At 45.2% G+C, this 14,116-nt stretch overlaps 1 protein-coding gene across 6 annotated transcripts in view; it reads right to left on the bottom strand.

The window, feature by feature from the left end:
• Positions 1-12,637, bottom strand: part of LOC144163614 (uncharacterized) — a 90,973-nt gene extending 78,336 nt beyond the window's left edge. For 4 of the 6 annotated variants that reach the window (XM_077694421.1, XM_077694420.1, XM_077694426.1 and 1 more), the window contains exons 1-2: positions 12,501-12,637; positions 12,054-12,095 (exon numbers count right to left, since the gene is read on the bottom strand). In XM_077694421.1, the coding sequence (XP_077550547.1) occupies positions 12,054-12,095; positions 12,501-12,543 (85 nt within the window). In that variant the 5' untranslated portion in view covers positions 12,544-12,637. Of the gene's footprint in view, positions 1-5,171; positions 5,274-5,517; positions 5,565-12,053; positions 12,096-12,500 lie in introns of those variants that run through there. The other 2 variants (XM_077694424.1, XM_077694425.1) reach the window with 2 other exon arrangements.
• Positions 12,638-14,116: the final 1,479 nt, after the last annotated feature.

The following is a 14,116-nucleotide window of genomic DNA, read 5'->3' as shown; positions in this document are numbered from 1 at the left end:
AAGAGCCCAAGGGCAGCCAGGGCTGGGCATGAACTGTAATATTGCACTGACACACTCAAACAGTGGAAAAACAGTGGAAACACGAAGAAGGGTGGACTATCAGAATGGGGCGGCATTCGGAAATAACAATGGCTCATTCAGATAGCGCTCAGGCCTGCACCACAGTGCCCTTGCGTGTATTCTATATCTTTTTTAAAGCAACGCTTCCTACCTCTACCAGGCAACGGTTCTTTCGCGGCGTGCTGGACAATAAACTCCCAACGAGGCGGAGGCAGCGGTGGGGGTGAGTTGGAGGAAGGGTTTCATTAGCGGCGCACATTGTAGATGGCACGGCGAAGTTACCGAGCGTTTCCCGCGCGGAGGTGCCTGATCGTGGGCGGGAGCGTCGGCGGTGCGGCTTTGTCGTCTGCTTTAGCGACGGCTGTTTTCTGCCTGTTTTGGTGCAGCTTCCCGCCCAATGCACGCTTCCTTCGCATGGCTTGATTGACTTGTTCGACAGCACCTCCTGGGTTACCCGGACCCGATGGAGTTAGCTGGTCGTATGGGAAAGAAACGTTAATAATTTGCTCGCAGAGAGGAAAAACAAAGTCTAGAGACCACATACATCCTCCTGGCCGCTCGAGAAACGCTTCCGTTTGCGGACTGCTTGCCCAAAATGGGACTCTGTTTCCTAAATTGGTGCGTACCAATTCGTCGGTGTTTTGATACAGCGGCTGGAGAGCAGTAGTGCGGTTTAATAGCGCAAATCCCAGGTAACTGCTGGCAGAATCTCTGCTTTACTCTTGTTTGGAGCCACGTGTGTGAATTCAAGTGATGTCGCATGGCCAATTGTTGTGGTGCCATTTGCAGCTTTGCTTTCCAACCACCTTCACAGCGTGGGTTTGAACCAGTTTTTTTCACAGGGCAATTTTCGCCGTGCTCTCAAATATATACTGTGATAAATATATTTCAATTATTAATTAACCATATAACAACCACGCTTCCGCGTTACGTTTCGCATCGATGTAGCATTTTACAGAAAAATGTGCCCCCTTTGGTAGATAATACCTAGTTTGCACGCAATAAACAGTGGGGTAAGCCTTTTGTCACAGCGGTTTCTGTTTACGTTCTCTCACATTGCAGTATATGTGTGCCAGTCGTCCGGACGCAACACAAAACGGGCATATTCCCAGCACACGTTTTGTAGCGATAAATTGTGCGCATGCAGAACAGACATAGAGTGTCTTGGCGTTTGCTATATTGAAACTGCCGTCGTTCCCCCGACTGAGAAGGCTCTCTGATTCCGACGCTAATATATCCTTAGGAAAGCCAGCACGCAACAAAAAAATTCCCCGCATTTCCCCGAGGGGAAGAATGTGAAAGTGCGAATGCACGAGTTGAATTTGCGCGGTTCGGTAATGTTCGCGAAAGACAGATCACACACACACACACAACTACAAAGAAAGAAAGATGCATTTATTCACAGACACCTATTTGTGTTGTCGTTGTACTTGATTGCTACAGCGGATCTCAGCTTTGAAATTTCGTGTCAGTACTCCTTTAGGCGGGTGCATTAGCCCTCCTCACGCCCGATTCCTGGCCAATCCCCCACGTGGGTATGTGCCATGTCAGCGGCCAGGCAGCGGGCGCCCATCTCCCCCCGTTGCTAAGGAAGACGAGGAGCGCGCGCACCCGCAGCTGTTGCTATGCGGACTATGGCGGCGGACGATTCAGTCTCGCTTAAGAAGTGCATTCGCACTTAAAAGCTCAACTTCCTAAATCTATAGGCGATTTGGTTCGGAGAAGACTTATTGTGGACACCGCGAATACAACTAACGCTAATGCACCTTCACATCATCGGATAAATCACACCATATACCAAAACTTTAATAAATACAGCGCACTTCTTTAGTACTTGTTATGACGAATTGTGTTTCCGCCTTTGGTCTGTTTAGGCTTTTGTGCTTAATTCAGAATATCACTACAAGTTTGTGATTAAACAAATTAAAAATATTTATGATCTGTATTAAAGCAGTGCTTTTGGCTATATAGGTGATTTACTTTGGAGGCAACCTTAAATATTATGCGAAATAACTAACGTTCAGAGCCTGTCACAAACAACACAGCGAGGCCTATAACCGTGATCTGGATATGAGCTCAAAATATGCGCGGTAAGTTTATGTACCGGTTTTTGCAACATAAAAGCAGCTCTAAAATATTGTCTTAAGGCGCCTCTTGAAGGCCGCCTTTATATGGTGAAATATTCTTAAAACATTTCGCGATACTATAAAGGTAAACTCTTGCAGGTTTTTTAACGGCCGCGTAAACTGGTTAGTCTAGAGGATGAAATTTCGGGAGTACATTTTGAACCAGGCTTTATGATCAGTATGGGTGTATTTTTTTGCAATTCCAACATAGGGAGATCGAATAGATATACATATGTTTTATCCGTTACAGTTGACACCGCAAATTCATTCACACATCTCAGTTGTTTGTGGTGGCATGGGTACCCCAGTTCAATGTTTTGAAGCCTCTTAATAGAGTTCTTCTAAACGAAGCTACAAAATTGGCTCCAATCCGCACAGTGAAGGTTGTTTGAAAGCAAAGCTGTAAAGGACACCACAGCAAATCACCATGAGACGTCACTCGAATTCACACATGTGGTTTTACAAAGAGTGAAACGAAAAACCACCCTCCCCCTCCCCAGCGGCTGAATCGAAACACCACTGAATTGGTAAATACGGACTGGGTAAAGACAGGTGCAAGAAACCTGGTAAAGAAACAAAAATTGAATGGTAAATATGGACGCGGAAAAGACAGGTGGAAGAAACACAATAAAATAAACAGTAACTTGGTCCTGTCAAGTCCACTGAAATAACAACATATATACACTTTCTTCCCTTCACAAACTTCACGCCCTCCCTTCCATCTTCGCAACTCACAGAAAAAATTGTGGGGTTTCTTCAGTTTTCTTTTATATTTCCCTGATTTGCATAACTCACTTGCCATATTTGGGGAAGTGTGCGGACGTTTTCTGTTATTACCCCCACCATGCAAGTTATGCTATTTGTCATAAAACGCTGAGCGATTTTTATCAACTACCCCTAGTTAACACGTTTTATTGATATCAATGGGTGTCAGCATTCATTGTCACGCATTCGCTTCAAGGTAGCTCTCATATATTATACGGTTTATTCTTTCTATAACCAGACGCCTCAGTGAGAAGGCCATGCGTTGAAAGCGGGCAGGATTCCGAGGTTGCTAATAATCCATGTTGCAGTAATTATATATCAAAACTGACAAAACAATCAATGTGTGTTATAAACTTTGGTATAACGGCTATATTGCCGCGAATCATGCATTGGGTTTGTTTATTTGTGTGTTGCTTTTGCCGCGCGGCTGCGCCGGTCTATATTATCGGTGTTGTGCGTGCTAAGGGAGGTGCGTGTTCCGTTCTCTTTTTCTGTGCCGCGTGTATTCCCACTTCTGATAGGGAGAGCGTTCCGAACTAACGCGAACAGCCTAGAATAATCTTCGTTGATCTACAGTGTTCTGGGTACAATTCGACTATTCCAGGAACCCTCGCGCCGAGTGATAAATTCCCGCTGAGCAGATGCCGCGGCATTCTAATCGTCGACACCAGTCTCCGCACGTCACTTTGTTGACTGCTATTTCACCGCCTGTGTATTCTTTGAGTTGTTAGAGGAGCACAGGTTCGCTCCAATAAACTTGTTTCTCCTTCAAGACAACTGCGTCGTCCTCGGCTTCGTGACATCTGGTGAAGGTGCTGGGTACAAAGCCTTTATGCTCTCTACGACATCTGGAAGCCGCCAGGCCAGTCCAACCAGACAAAGCCGCCGACTGCAAGGATTGCTACCCGAGTTCGGTCTTCTGCCAGATGGGCCCAAGAGAAAGAACGCTGCAACCAACACCATGGTGCAAGAAACAACGTCGCCAATCGTCCTGCAGGAGCCACGAGAACCGCCACCGTTCCGGGGGGCCCCCGCTGAAGAAACCGAAGAATTTTTGGAGAAGCTGGACCCCGTAAGCATCTTCAACAGGTGGGACGACGAAGAAACTTACCGGCATGTCTTCTCTTACTTATAAGATGCTGGTCAAACTTGGTTCGAGAACCATGAGAGCTCTTTGACCGACAGGACTCAATTCAAAAGGGAGTTCCTTCAGACCTTCACTACCGTGCTGAGAAAAGAGCGAGCTGAGCTTTTCCTTGAAACTCAAATGCAGCACCCCAAAGAAGGGGTCGTGATCTTCGTTGAGGAGATGAAGCGACTTTTTCGCCGTGACGACCCTGAAATGACTGAAGAAAAGAAACTCCGGTTTCTAATGCGAGGTGTGAAGCAAGAGCTTTTTGTTTGTCTAGTCCGTAACCCGTCGAAGACGGAGGCGGAATTCGCGTCTGAGGCGGCCGCGATGGAGAAGACGCTAGAAACTCGAACGAGGCAGTACAACCGCCTTGTCAACACACTGTCCTCGGATACACTGTCCGTGGGTGCCGCAACTGTAAGCTCCGATACATTGCGCGATGCCATCAGAGCAGTGGTCAAGAAGGAGCTTAAGAAGCTTTTTCCTACGACGCCGCAACCTCAACTGGCTTCCCTGACTGACGCCATCCGAGAAGAGGTTCAACAGACGCTGGGGAGTTCTACGCCTTCAGAAGCCCCAAGCGATGACCTACTCCGCAGTTCTTCGTCACCCCCGCCCTGCTCCAACCCGTCGTCAAGAGGCCGAGACATACCGACGTCCAATGCCACCCGCCCGACGCCCTGTAGAACAATACTAGACTCCAAGGAAGACCGACGTGTGACGAACGCCCGATAATCGCCCGCTCTGCTACCACCGCGGAGAGGCCATCCACATCTACCATCGCTGTCCCTACAAGAGGCTGGGTTTGCGAAGGTTCTCCGTCGACGCCCCATGCCCCCGATATGGCCAGCGCCCCGCTGAGATCGAGGAATACCTCTCCAGCACCAACCGAGGACCAGCCCGCTTCAACCGTTCGCCGTCGCCCTACCCGTATCAGTAACCGAACCACCGCAGCACTGCTGAAGACTTCTCACGTGGAAGGCCCCCCAGCCCACGCGGGGGAAACTAAAAGCAACACACAAATAAACAAACCCAATGCATGGTTCGCGGCGTTACCCATTTGGGCCATTTCAAAATTCCGCCCATACGTGTATGGAAGACCATTCAAGGTTGTGAGAGACCACCATGCGCTGTGTTGGCTCGCCAGTTTGTAGGACCCCTCTGGCCGTCTTGGGTGGTAGAGCTTGCGCCTGCAAGAGTTCGAAGTTACAATAGTCTATAAATCCGGCAGGAAACACTCCGACGCCGACTGCCTGTCCCGCGCCCCCGTCGACCCACTACCAGAACACACCGATGAAGACAGCGCGTTCTTCGGGGTCACAACAGAGAGCGACCTAGCCGCCAAGCAGCGTGCCGACCCCGACCTACGCGTCATGATCGACTACCTCGAAAGACGCAACGTCTCCGTGCCTACAGCGTTCAAGAGAAACTTACCAGCATTCACCCACAAAAACTCCGTCCTCGTGAAGAATTTCAGCCCCGGAACGAGAACGAATTATCGACTTGTCGTCCACGCAAACCTTCGTGACGAAATTTTTGAAGCGTGCCACGACGACACGTCTTCCAGACATCTCGAAACAGCTGGCACTATTGCAAAAATCAAGGCGAAGTACTTCTGGCCCCGACTTGCATCCGACGTCACCCACTACGTTCGGAGTTGCCGTGACGGCCAGAGACGAAACACGCCGCCGACAAGACCCACCGGAATACTGCAACCGATCGCCGTCCCATCGAGGCCGTTTCAACAGGTCGGAATGGACCTTCTAGGCCCGTTCCCTACGTCACGATCACAGAACAAGGGGATTGTCGTAGCGAAAGAGTACATAACGCGCTACGCAGATACCGCCGCTCTTATGAGGGGGACTGCACAAGAAGTAGCCAAGTTCTTCATAAACCAAATTGTGCTGCTACATGGAGCCCCTGAACTACTAATCACGGACCACAGAACGGCCTTCACAAAGGAGCTTACGCAAGCAACCTTACGCTACAGCAACACGGATAACCGAAGAACTACGGCGTACCACACCCAAAAGAATGGACTAACGGAACGCCTGAACAAGACAAACGCGGATACGCTGCCAGTGTACGTCCAAAATGAACTTAAGACTTGGGAAGAAGTCCTTCCGTATGTCACGTTTGCGTACAACACGGCTATACAGGAAACCTCACAGATGACACCTGTCGAGCTTGTCCACGGAAGACGGCAGACTACGATGCTTGACGCCATGCTTCCATACGTGGAAGAAGACGACATCAACGGTGACGTCCAAGGATACCTTCAGCGTGCGGAGGAGGCCTGACAGCTCGCTCGAGGTCGCACAACGGGCCAGCAGCTGGTGGGTGTGAGACGCTACAACCTTCGACGCCGAGACCCCGAGTACCGCCCAGGGGATCGTGCATGGGTTTGGACTCCCATCCGACGACGTGGACTCAGTGAGAAACTTCTATTTCGGACCATACCGGAGTCTACAACGTGTTGGCCACCTTACCAACGAGGTGACCCCTGATGGTGATTAAGGAACATCACGCCGACGCACGCGGCCCGAAGTCGTCCACTTGGTTCGCTTAAAACCTTTCTACGCACGATGACGGACTTGTATTTTTTTATTATTTTTTATATTTTCTGAGTGTTGCTTGTGTTAGCACCGGGTCGATGCACTCTTTGAGGGGGGTAATGCCGCGAACCATGCATTGGGTTTGTTTATTTGTGTTTGCTTTTGCCGCCCGCATGCGTCGGTGTGTGTTGTCGGTGTTGTGTGTGTCAAGGAAGGCGCGTGTTCCGTTTTCTCTTTCTGTGCCGCGTGTGTTATCTCTTCGGATACGAAGAGCGTTCCGAACTAACGCGAACAGCCTAGAATAATCTTCGCTGGCCTACAATGTTCTGGATACAATTCGACTATTCCAGAAACCCTCGCGCCGAGTGAAAAATTCCCGCTGAGGAGATGCCGCGGCTATCTAATTATCGACACCAGTCTCCGCACGTCACTTTGTTGACTGCTGTTTCGCCACCTGTGTATTTTTTGAGTTGTTAGGGGAGCACAGGTTCGCTCCAATAAACTTGTTTATCCTTCAAGACAACTGCGTCGCCCTTGGCTTCGTGACAATATTGGTCTGCCCCGACATCACCGCGCAATTTATGACCTGCTAGTTCAGACGCTCTTCAGCATGTTTCCCACACTTCACGGAGTTGTACGGCTAAGAACAAAAGTTCGACAACCCTTAAATCCTAGTAACACACAGAAGAAAACGATGCGAAAGAAATATGCCGCGACGACACTAATTTTAGAACTTAATGCTACTACTGGACAACAGAACGTGGTGATATTGAAGCCACGCGTCATGACACTAGATGAATTGAGTCACTGCCGCCTACTAGCACGCAACACTTCCTTGAATATCTTCGCGTGTGGTGTTTCCCTTGACGGATCTTGAAGCAACTATCTTAACAGCAGGATTAAATTGGGGTCGCCTATGGTATTTTGGGATGGTGAGCGGAAGGACACCGGTGAACACAGCCAGTCCGCCCCATCTGTGTGCGCTTTTGCTTGATAAATTGTTCCTTAGACTAAAATGCAATTAAGGTTGTCCATTCCACTCTGCGCAATATGGGGTTTTTGGGCAGTTGTACGGAACACTCAAAGCGTTGCTTTTGATCAGGAGTATTGTTTATAGGCCTAGCACTTATCAGGTCCTTAATGTCTAGTTCATATTAAATCCTATTTATTAAAGTGTATTTTAGTTTTGTGTTTGTCGTAATCATATCTTTCATTTCACAAAGCATATTGGTATTTTCGCTACCCTGCGTTGTGTGTGCTGTCCCTTTTGGTAATGTCCGTCAGCAGGAACTAACATTTAAACATTAAGTTTAACGCATTTGAAACACTGCTAAAATTATGCAGCCGGGATACATAGGTGTGCCAAATCAAAAAATTATGCTGTCACAGTTTGTTTTTACTTGTAAATGAGACATTCACGCCAACTTGTTGGCTAAACATTTCTTGAATAATTTTTAACCCACAATCGTTGATTCTGTCGACATGTCCACCATTTGCCAATTTATAAAGTGTATTGCGGGGTGTTTCTTATAGCACTCCATTTTAACCCACACTAAAAACCAATCTTCGGACTTCACAGAAGTTATGGAAAGCAGATTTTTAAATCGGCAGTACCGCCATCCGTCTGTAAACGAGCCTGTTTAGGTTATTACTTTTTATGACTCCGGCAATCTTTTGTACCATTCATTTAGGGCAACAAAATGTTCAAACTGCCATGAAACGAAGGCGTAGGTCTTGGTTTATGTTGTATATATTTTCTAAAATTGCTTAGGTCTATTGCCTTTATTTTGTGTCCAATCAAGGCTTCCTTCTTGGCAACCCGAGCATTGCATAAAATGCGTACACGCTGGTGTAGTATTATTACTCCTTAGTAAGAAATCAATACACCGTGAGATTGATTAAATGATATAAGGTCATCTGCATGCAATGAGATCCCAGCTCCTGTCAATTTTTTTTTCGTGGACAAATATATTAAAAGTAAAGTGAGGATGGTGGGGCAAATAGTTGACCTCCGGAGAAATCATGTGACCAGGCAGAGTATAATGGGCGTTTTAGCTTAAGTAATAAGTGTTTACATCGATGCAAAACGAATCTGTGCATCCATACGTGCTCCTTTCTACTGGTAAGGGCTTGGCTACATCGAATCCTCTGATATTTGGCTGAAGTTACTGAACTTTTCGGGCAAGTCGTGCGGTGAAGTACCATCTGATATTGTCGCCAACCAATCCGGGCACTTACTCTTCGGCGCCGCCAAAGGCGTTTATGTATGCTAAAGATCCGTATAATGCCCAGTTGGGACTCCAGGATGCAACATCAGTAGTTTGTTCATTTTCGCTCACTTAGGTTCCACAAAAGGGTGCCAGTGCAATCTTTTTAAAATTTTCTAGCGTTTTCACTATTTTCTATCATTCGAGATTGCCTGAATGTTTATCATAATTAAGCAGTATGCGATTTTTTTGTTTCGCGTGATAAGTTAATACTTGTTCAAATGTCTTCACGGAATGGCGGCCGGTGAATGAGTAGGTCCTGTCCACAGGTTTCTTTACCTTTTCTAGACGTTTAAGGCGTGCATTCTGCGACCACATCATGCCATTCATAAGGGCATGTTGTGGTCTCCCATATACCCTTCAAACTAGAAGCTTCCCCTTATCAATGCCCGTAAAGAATTCGAGGGCCCTTTTGTCTATCGTATTAACTAGAAAGGGGGCATTGCAAATGCCTTTTATATGTGGGCGTTTCTTTAGTAAAATACCCTTGATCATCATCGCCCCATCTAGGCCCAAAGCAGGGTAAATGCTTATCACATTAATCTCCAATTGTCACGGTCCTGTGCCAACTGCGACCAATTTATTCCGCAATCTTATTGATCTCATCTGCCCATCAAACATTCTGCCACCCACTGCCCCGCTTGCCTTCTCTAGGGATCAACACTGTGCGTTAGTCCAGAAATGTAGGTTGAAATTAAAATGTTCGTTAGGCGAAAGCTTGGGGTCGCCATGATTCAAGCACGCGCATTATGAGATGCTCAAAGTCGTTAGGTTCAAAAGGTAGAAACCCCCTCTTGTACTGTCTGCGACCTAACGCTCCATGCCTCGGCGGAGCAGGTAACCTGCGCATTCGGGCCTATCTGTTATAACTGCTCGAACGTGATGAGCCGGAGGCAGTGCCAATGCATAGCTGGACTGTGCGCCTAAGGCGTACTTGGGCACTTTTTCTATTTTGTTATTTATAAATGAGTATACCACCACCGCCTTGCATATGTCCACCCTTGTCGATCCACGTACGCAGAATTGGAGACTGTTAACAGATAGTTTCACTTAGGGACAATCAGGGAAGCATGATTAATATTGCAATTACAACGGTAGTGCGAGGAGGAATTTTTACCGTTCTACCTAGTTTTGGAAGGAAGCTTCAAGATGTTATTTTTTGTTAATATTGAAATCCTGTCAATTTTATGCATTTATAACTGAACTCCCGCGCGAGTGCACACATGTGTATTCAATTCCACTCAAAATCCCGAGTGAATACGGCAATGAGGGAGTAGAGAAACCAGGCAAAAACATATACGGTGACGTGGGAGTACATACGCGGAAAGAAGGTAAATACGATGACGAGTAAGGACAATTCTCGCGTGTAGTTCTTATGACAACTGTATCGCGAGTAAATACTTGTGAATTTGATTGCGCTAAAGTAAATGCGTGCGAACACGCGTCTCACGCATTTTTTGTCGCCCCTTGAAGCAAAGGAAAATGAGGAGTTAAGGATGAACTGCGGAATTCTCTATACGGTGTTGGTGCATTTGGAGACTGCTCGTCACTAGTTGCCATGTTGAAATCCAAGGCAAGCATGAATGTCTTCGGTCCACTTTATTCGTGCAAATTGTTTGAAACAGGGGGGTGGTTGGGCAGACTGCTACAATGAACAACGCGCGTTGAGGCCACTCTTCCTCGGTCTACAGCATGGGTAAGAAGAAAAATTTCGCTCTTTCAGTTAGACAAAATGGCCAAAAGGCAACCAGGAGAACCATCTAATAAGGGGTAGAAGCGCTCTCTCGCTCTCTTTCTCTCTCTGGCTTATACATGTCCATAGAGCTAGTGCAGCTAGTCATTGCGAGGGGTTGAGAGAACTAATTAGTAGAAACAATTTTGAATACGAGTCAATGCGAGTACAGACTGATTACAACAGAATACAGCTGAGTACGAGAATATTGAGATTAAGTTTATGTGAACACAGATTAAATGCGAGTGCTAGTGACTACAGAGTGAATGCGACTACAACTCATCATTGTTTAGGTACAAGTGCTGATGAGTACATGATTAGCAAGAGTACAGGAAAGAACTAAGGAGTTGAGTACGACTGAGTTAAGACTGATTACCGAGGAGTACAGATGAAGTACGAGTATTTTCAAGGATTATAATGTGTTTGAGTTCAGTTCAGTACGACAACATGTGAGGGTCTCTTGAGTGAATACGACCGATTTTAAGTGCAGACGAGCTTTTGAGCGTGAGTTCCCGTGAGTGCAGAACGTAATAAAAATTGTGATTGCGTTTGACTGCTTTCTGTTGTGCCTACATCTGCTCACAGCTCAAAGGAAGTGAACTGCTGTTGCCAATGTGTCTGCATTTTTACTCCTACGGTATTCCTACTGCGCAAAATAAATTTATCTCAATCGGCGAACAATAAGTAAATAATATCTAGACTTATAAATGCCCTTTTTTTAATGAGTCTGAATAAAGGTGGTACTGACAAGCAGTATGTTTTTTCTACAGAATAAAACAACCCAACACAACACGAAATGAAAGGTGAATAATTATACTAGGAATAAAAGTTGACTACTTTTTCAAAAATGGAGTTTGTGAATTTCGTTGGTGTAAATACCAGTATACTTAGAAGAAGCTCACTTTATCGAAAGAAAGGCTTTTTTTAAATTGTACTGTGGCTCCATGTTCAGATTGCGTGAATTTTATGCAGTTTTTGTTGACAAAGTATGAAACTATAGCCAGCATACAGCTGCTATTGGCTCGCGAGTAAAAAGGGTTACACTGTGTATTCCGCCCTTAGAACACTTGGACTTTTTATTTTTTCACAGGTATATTTTACTACTTTCACTAGGAGATTTTTTGGATTTTCGGGGGGTCTTTGTGGGGCAAAAAACTGTTGTTGTGGGTGTGGTTGTAGCGCATGAAAGGCTGTAAAAGCGGCACAAACGCGAATTTTATGACTAAAATTTTGTCAGTCTCAACAAAGAAAACACCTTTTCGGAACCTTTCAAAGCAATCACACTTGCCGCGCACTTATTCGGATAGTTTTAAGGGCCCAGTTTATAAAAGTTTGGGGTATCTGCCTTTACGGTGCAGGAATCACCTTGCATCAAGTAAGCTTTGCTCTAGTAAATATTGAAAAGAAAACACTTACCCGTTAGTTTTCTTGCTTTGTCTATAATCAGAGAGTTCGCAGCTGAAACAAACAAATAACCGCTTACCAGCAGAGTTCATACAACAATTGCCATAAACACTGCCCCTAAAAAAGTTTAGATGGTTTGACGCTTCGGAAACCAGTTTCAAGAGCCCCTGCAGGCAAGCAATTGTTACGTGTTAGATGTGCGACAAGAGTTTCGCGTGCTCTACAAAAGGTTTTACAGCATGAACAATTAAAACATTTCAGCGAGGGTACCCCAAAATTTCACATCTCATTACACTGCAGTACGAACAGACTATTTTAATAGGGCAAACAATATAAAGATGCATTTTATTCATTTTTTGGTTTTTTCCCAAACGCTGCTATGTAATTGGCTCTGGTATTTGAACAGCTAGCTACACAATATAAAAATTTCGAAAACAAATTTAATATGCAATAACTTACCAATTACTAGCACGGTGGCGAGCACAACCCAGTGAGAACCCATGCTTTACGTCCTGCATTTTACAGGTTCAGACGCACGAAGAAGATATCGCCGCAGCTTTTTACTTGTTCGAATCCTTTGTTCCAGCTCCCAAAAGCACGGCTTTGTGTTTTTTTTATTTCAATGAAGAAAGAATGGAATGGCGAAATCTTTTTTCTGGCACACTTCAACGTCCTCAGGTGTTTCTAAGAAACTTTCACATCCCCACAATATTTTCAAGTACTGGTCATGTTTGGATGTCCTCTTCTCCTATGTTCTTCACGTTCTGGATAGGACTATAGGATCCCAAAATGTGTAAGTAACACTAGAACGTTTTCGTATCCTGTCTCTACATTGGTTTCCCTTCTATCATCTCCAAGCTTTTGTGGTGTTTGAAAATATATTAGGGTTAGGGCGGCTGGTGAACCTATTATTTGTGAATTCTTTAATGTAGGCAACTTTTCGCGCATCAATTCCAGAATATAAGAGAAGAGAACTTTAAAACACAGTTTCACTTTAATATCAGTAGTTCTGGCGACAGGTTACTCTGCAAAAGAAGAGTTTCACGAGCACCTAATTGTCTGAAATACGTGAACCTCCGCGTACAGCTTATGGTTTAAAATCGCTAGAAAAATACACTGTGACATGTAACTGTTTAAATATACCGTACTTTTGCAATTTTACTGAACTTCAGTTGAAACAAGGGCCCGGATTTTGCCCAGGTACAAACCTGTCAGCTTACGGCTGATTTTAAGGAACCTAAAAGAAAACCGGTCGTCCGTGGCTAGCTACGTATTCTGTACGGTTATGGCGATTTGCTCGAGTCAGGAGCTATGACTCGAGATAAGCGAAAGATTTACGTCAACGCCACTACACCATCAACGGGGTAGAAAAGGAGAAAAACACAGCAAAGCGACCGTAGTAACTAAGGTGAATGACAGTAGATAAAAGTGAATTGAAGTAAATAAGTGGATTTGGGATGAATGGTAAAATAAGTTATTTGGGGTGGAGTGAACATGCCAAACTTGCACTCTCTTAATATGTGTTAGAGTGAGCCCACTTGTCTGCAGTTGGTAAATATATATATATATTCCAGGAAGCCTAATTCTTGACAAAGCCGCCGTACTTTGAGGTGCAAAAGTTGCATAATCTTCAGTGCAAAAACGTCGCCGCACACGTTTTTAGCAATAATAAAACTAAAAGTGGCAGTACATGCCCTACCTTCACCATATATTTTTTCGCAATAAAGGCGTTTTGTTGACAATCCTAAAAGAACTGTTATAAATTCTTTGTTCAATTGCTTTCTGGCTCCATGTTTAGATATAATTGCAGTTCCAAAATATTTTTCCCAAGCAATGGCACCCTCACAGATGCAACTGAGAGTAAAGGAAGCCGTACGTAGATGTAGATTGTAGGAAATTGCTGATGATCACAGAAATATGCACGTACACACTCATGCACCCAGAAGTGCTCAGACGCAAAAAAGGCAGGGGTGGTGGTATTGGTGCTTTTGTTAAGCAAAATCTGTTAGTTTCAAGTATTAACGTATTTTTATCTGCAGAAGCTCTGGCTTTTCAGCTAACCAAAAATGATCTTA

The sequence above is a fragment of the Haemaphysalis longicornis genome, unplaced genomic scaffold (assembly GCF_048455015.1).
Source record: "Haemaphysalis longicornis isolate Haplotype H1 unplaced genomic scaffold, Haemaphysalis longicornis Haplotype H1 scaffold_125, whole genome shotgun sequence".
In the NCBI taxonomy this organism is placed as follows: Eukaryota; Metazoa; Arthropoda; class Arachnida; order Ixodida; family Ixodidae; genus Haemaphysalis; species Haemaphysalis longicornis.
Note: the sequence above shows the minus strand (reverse complement) of the source record. Positions and strands in the feature narration are given on the sequence as shown.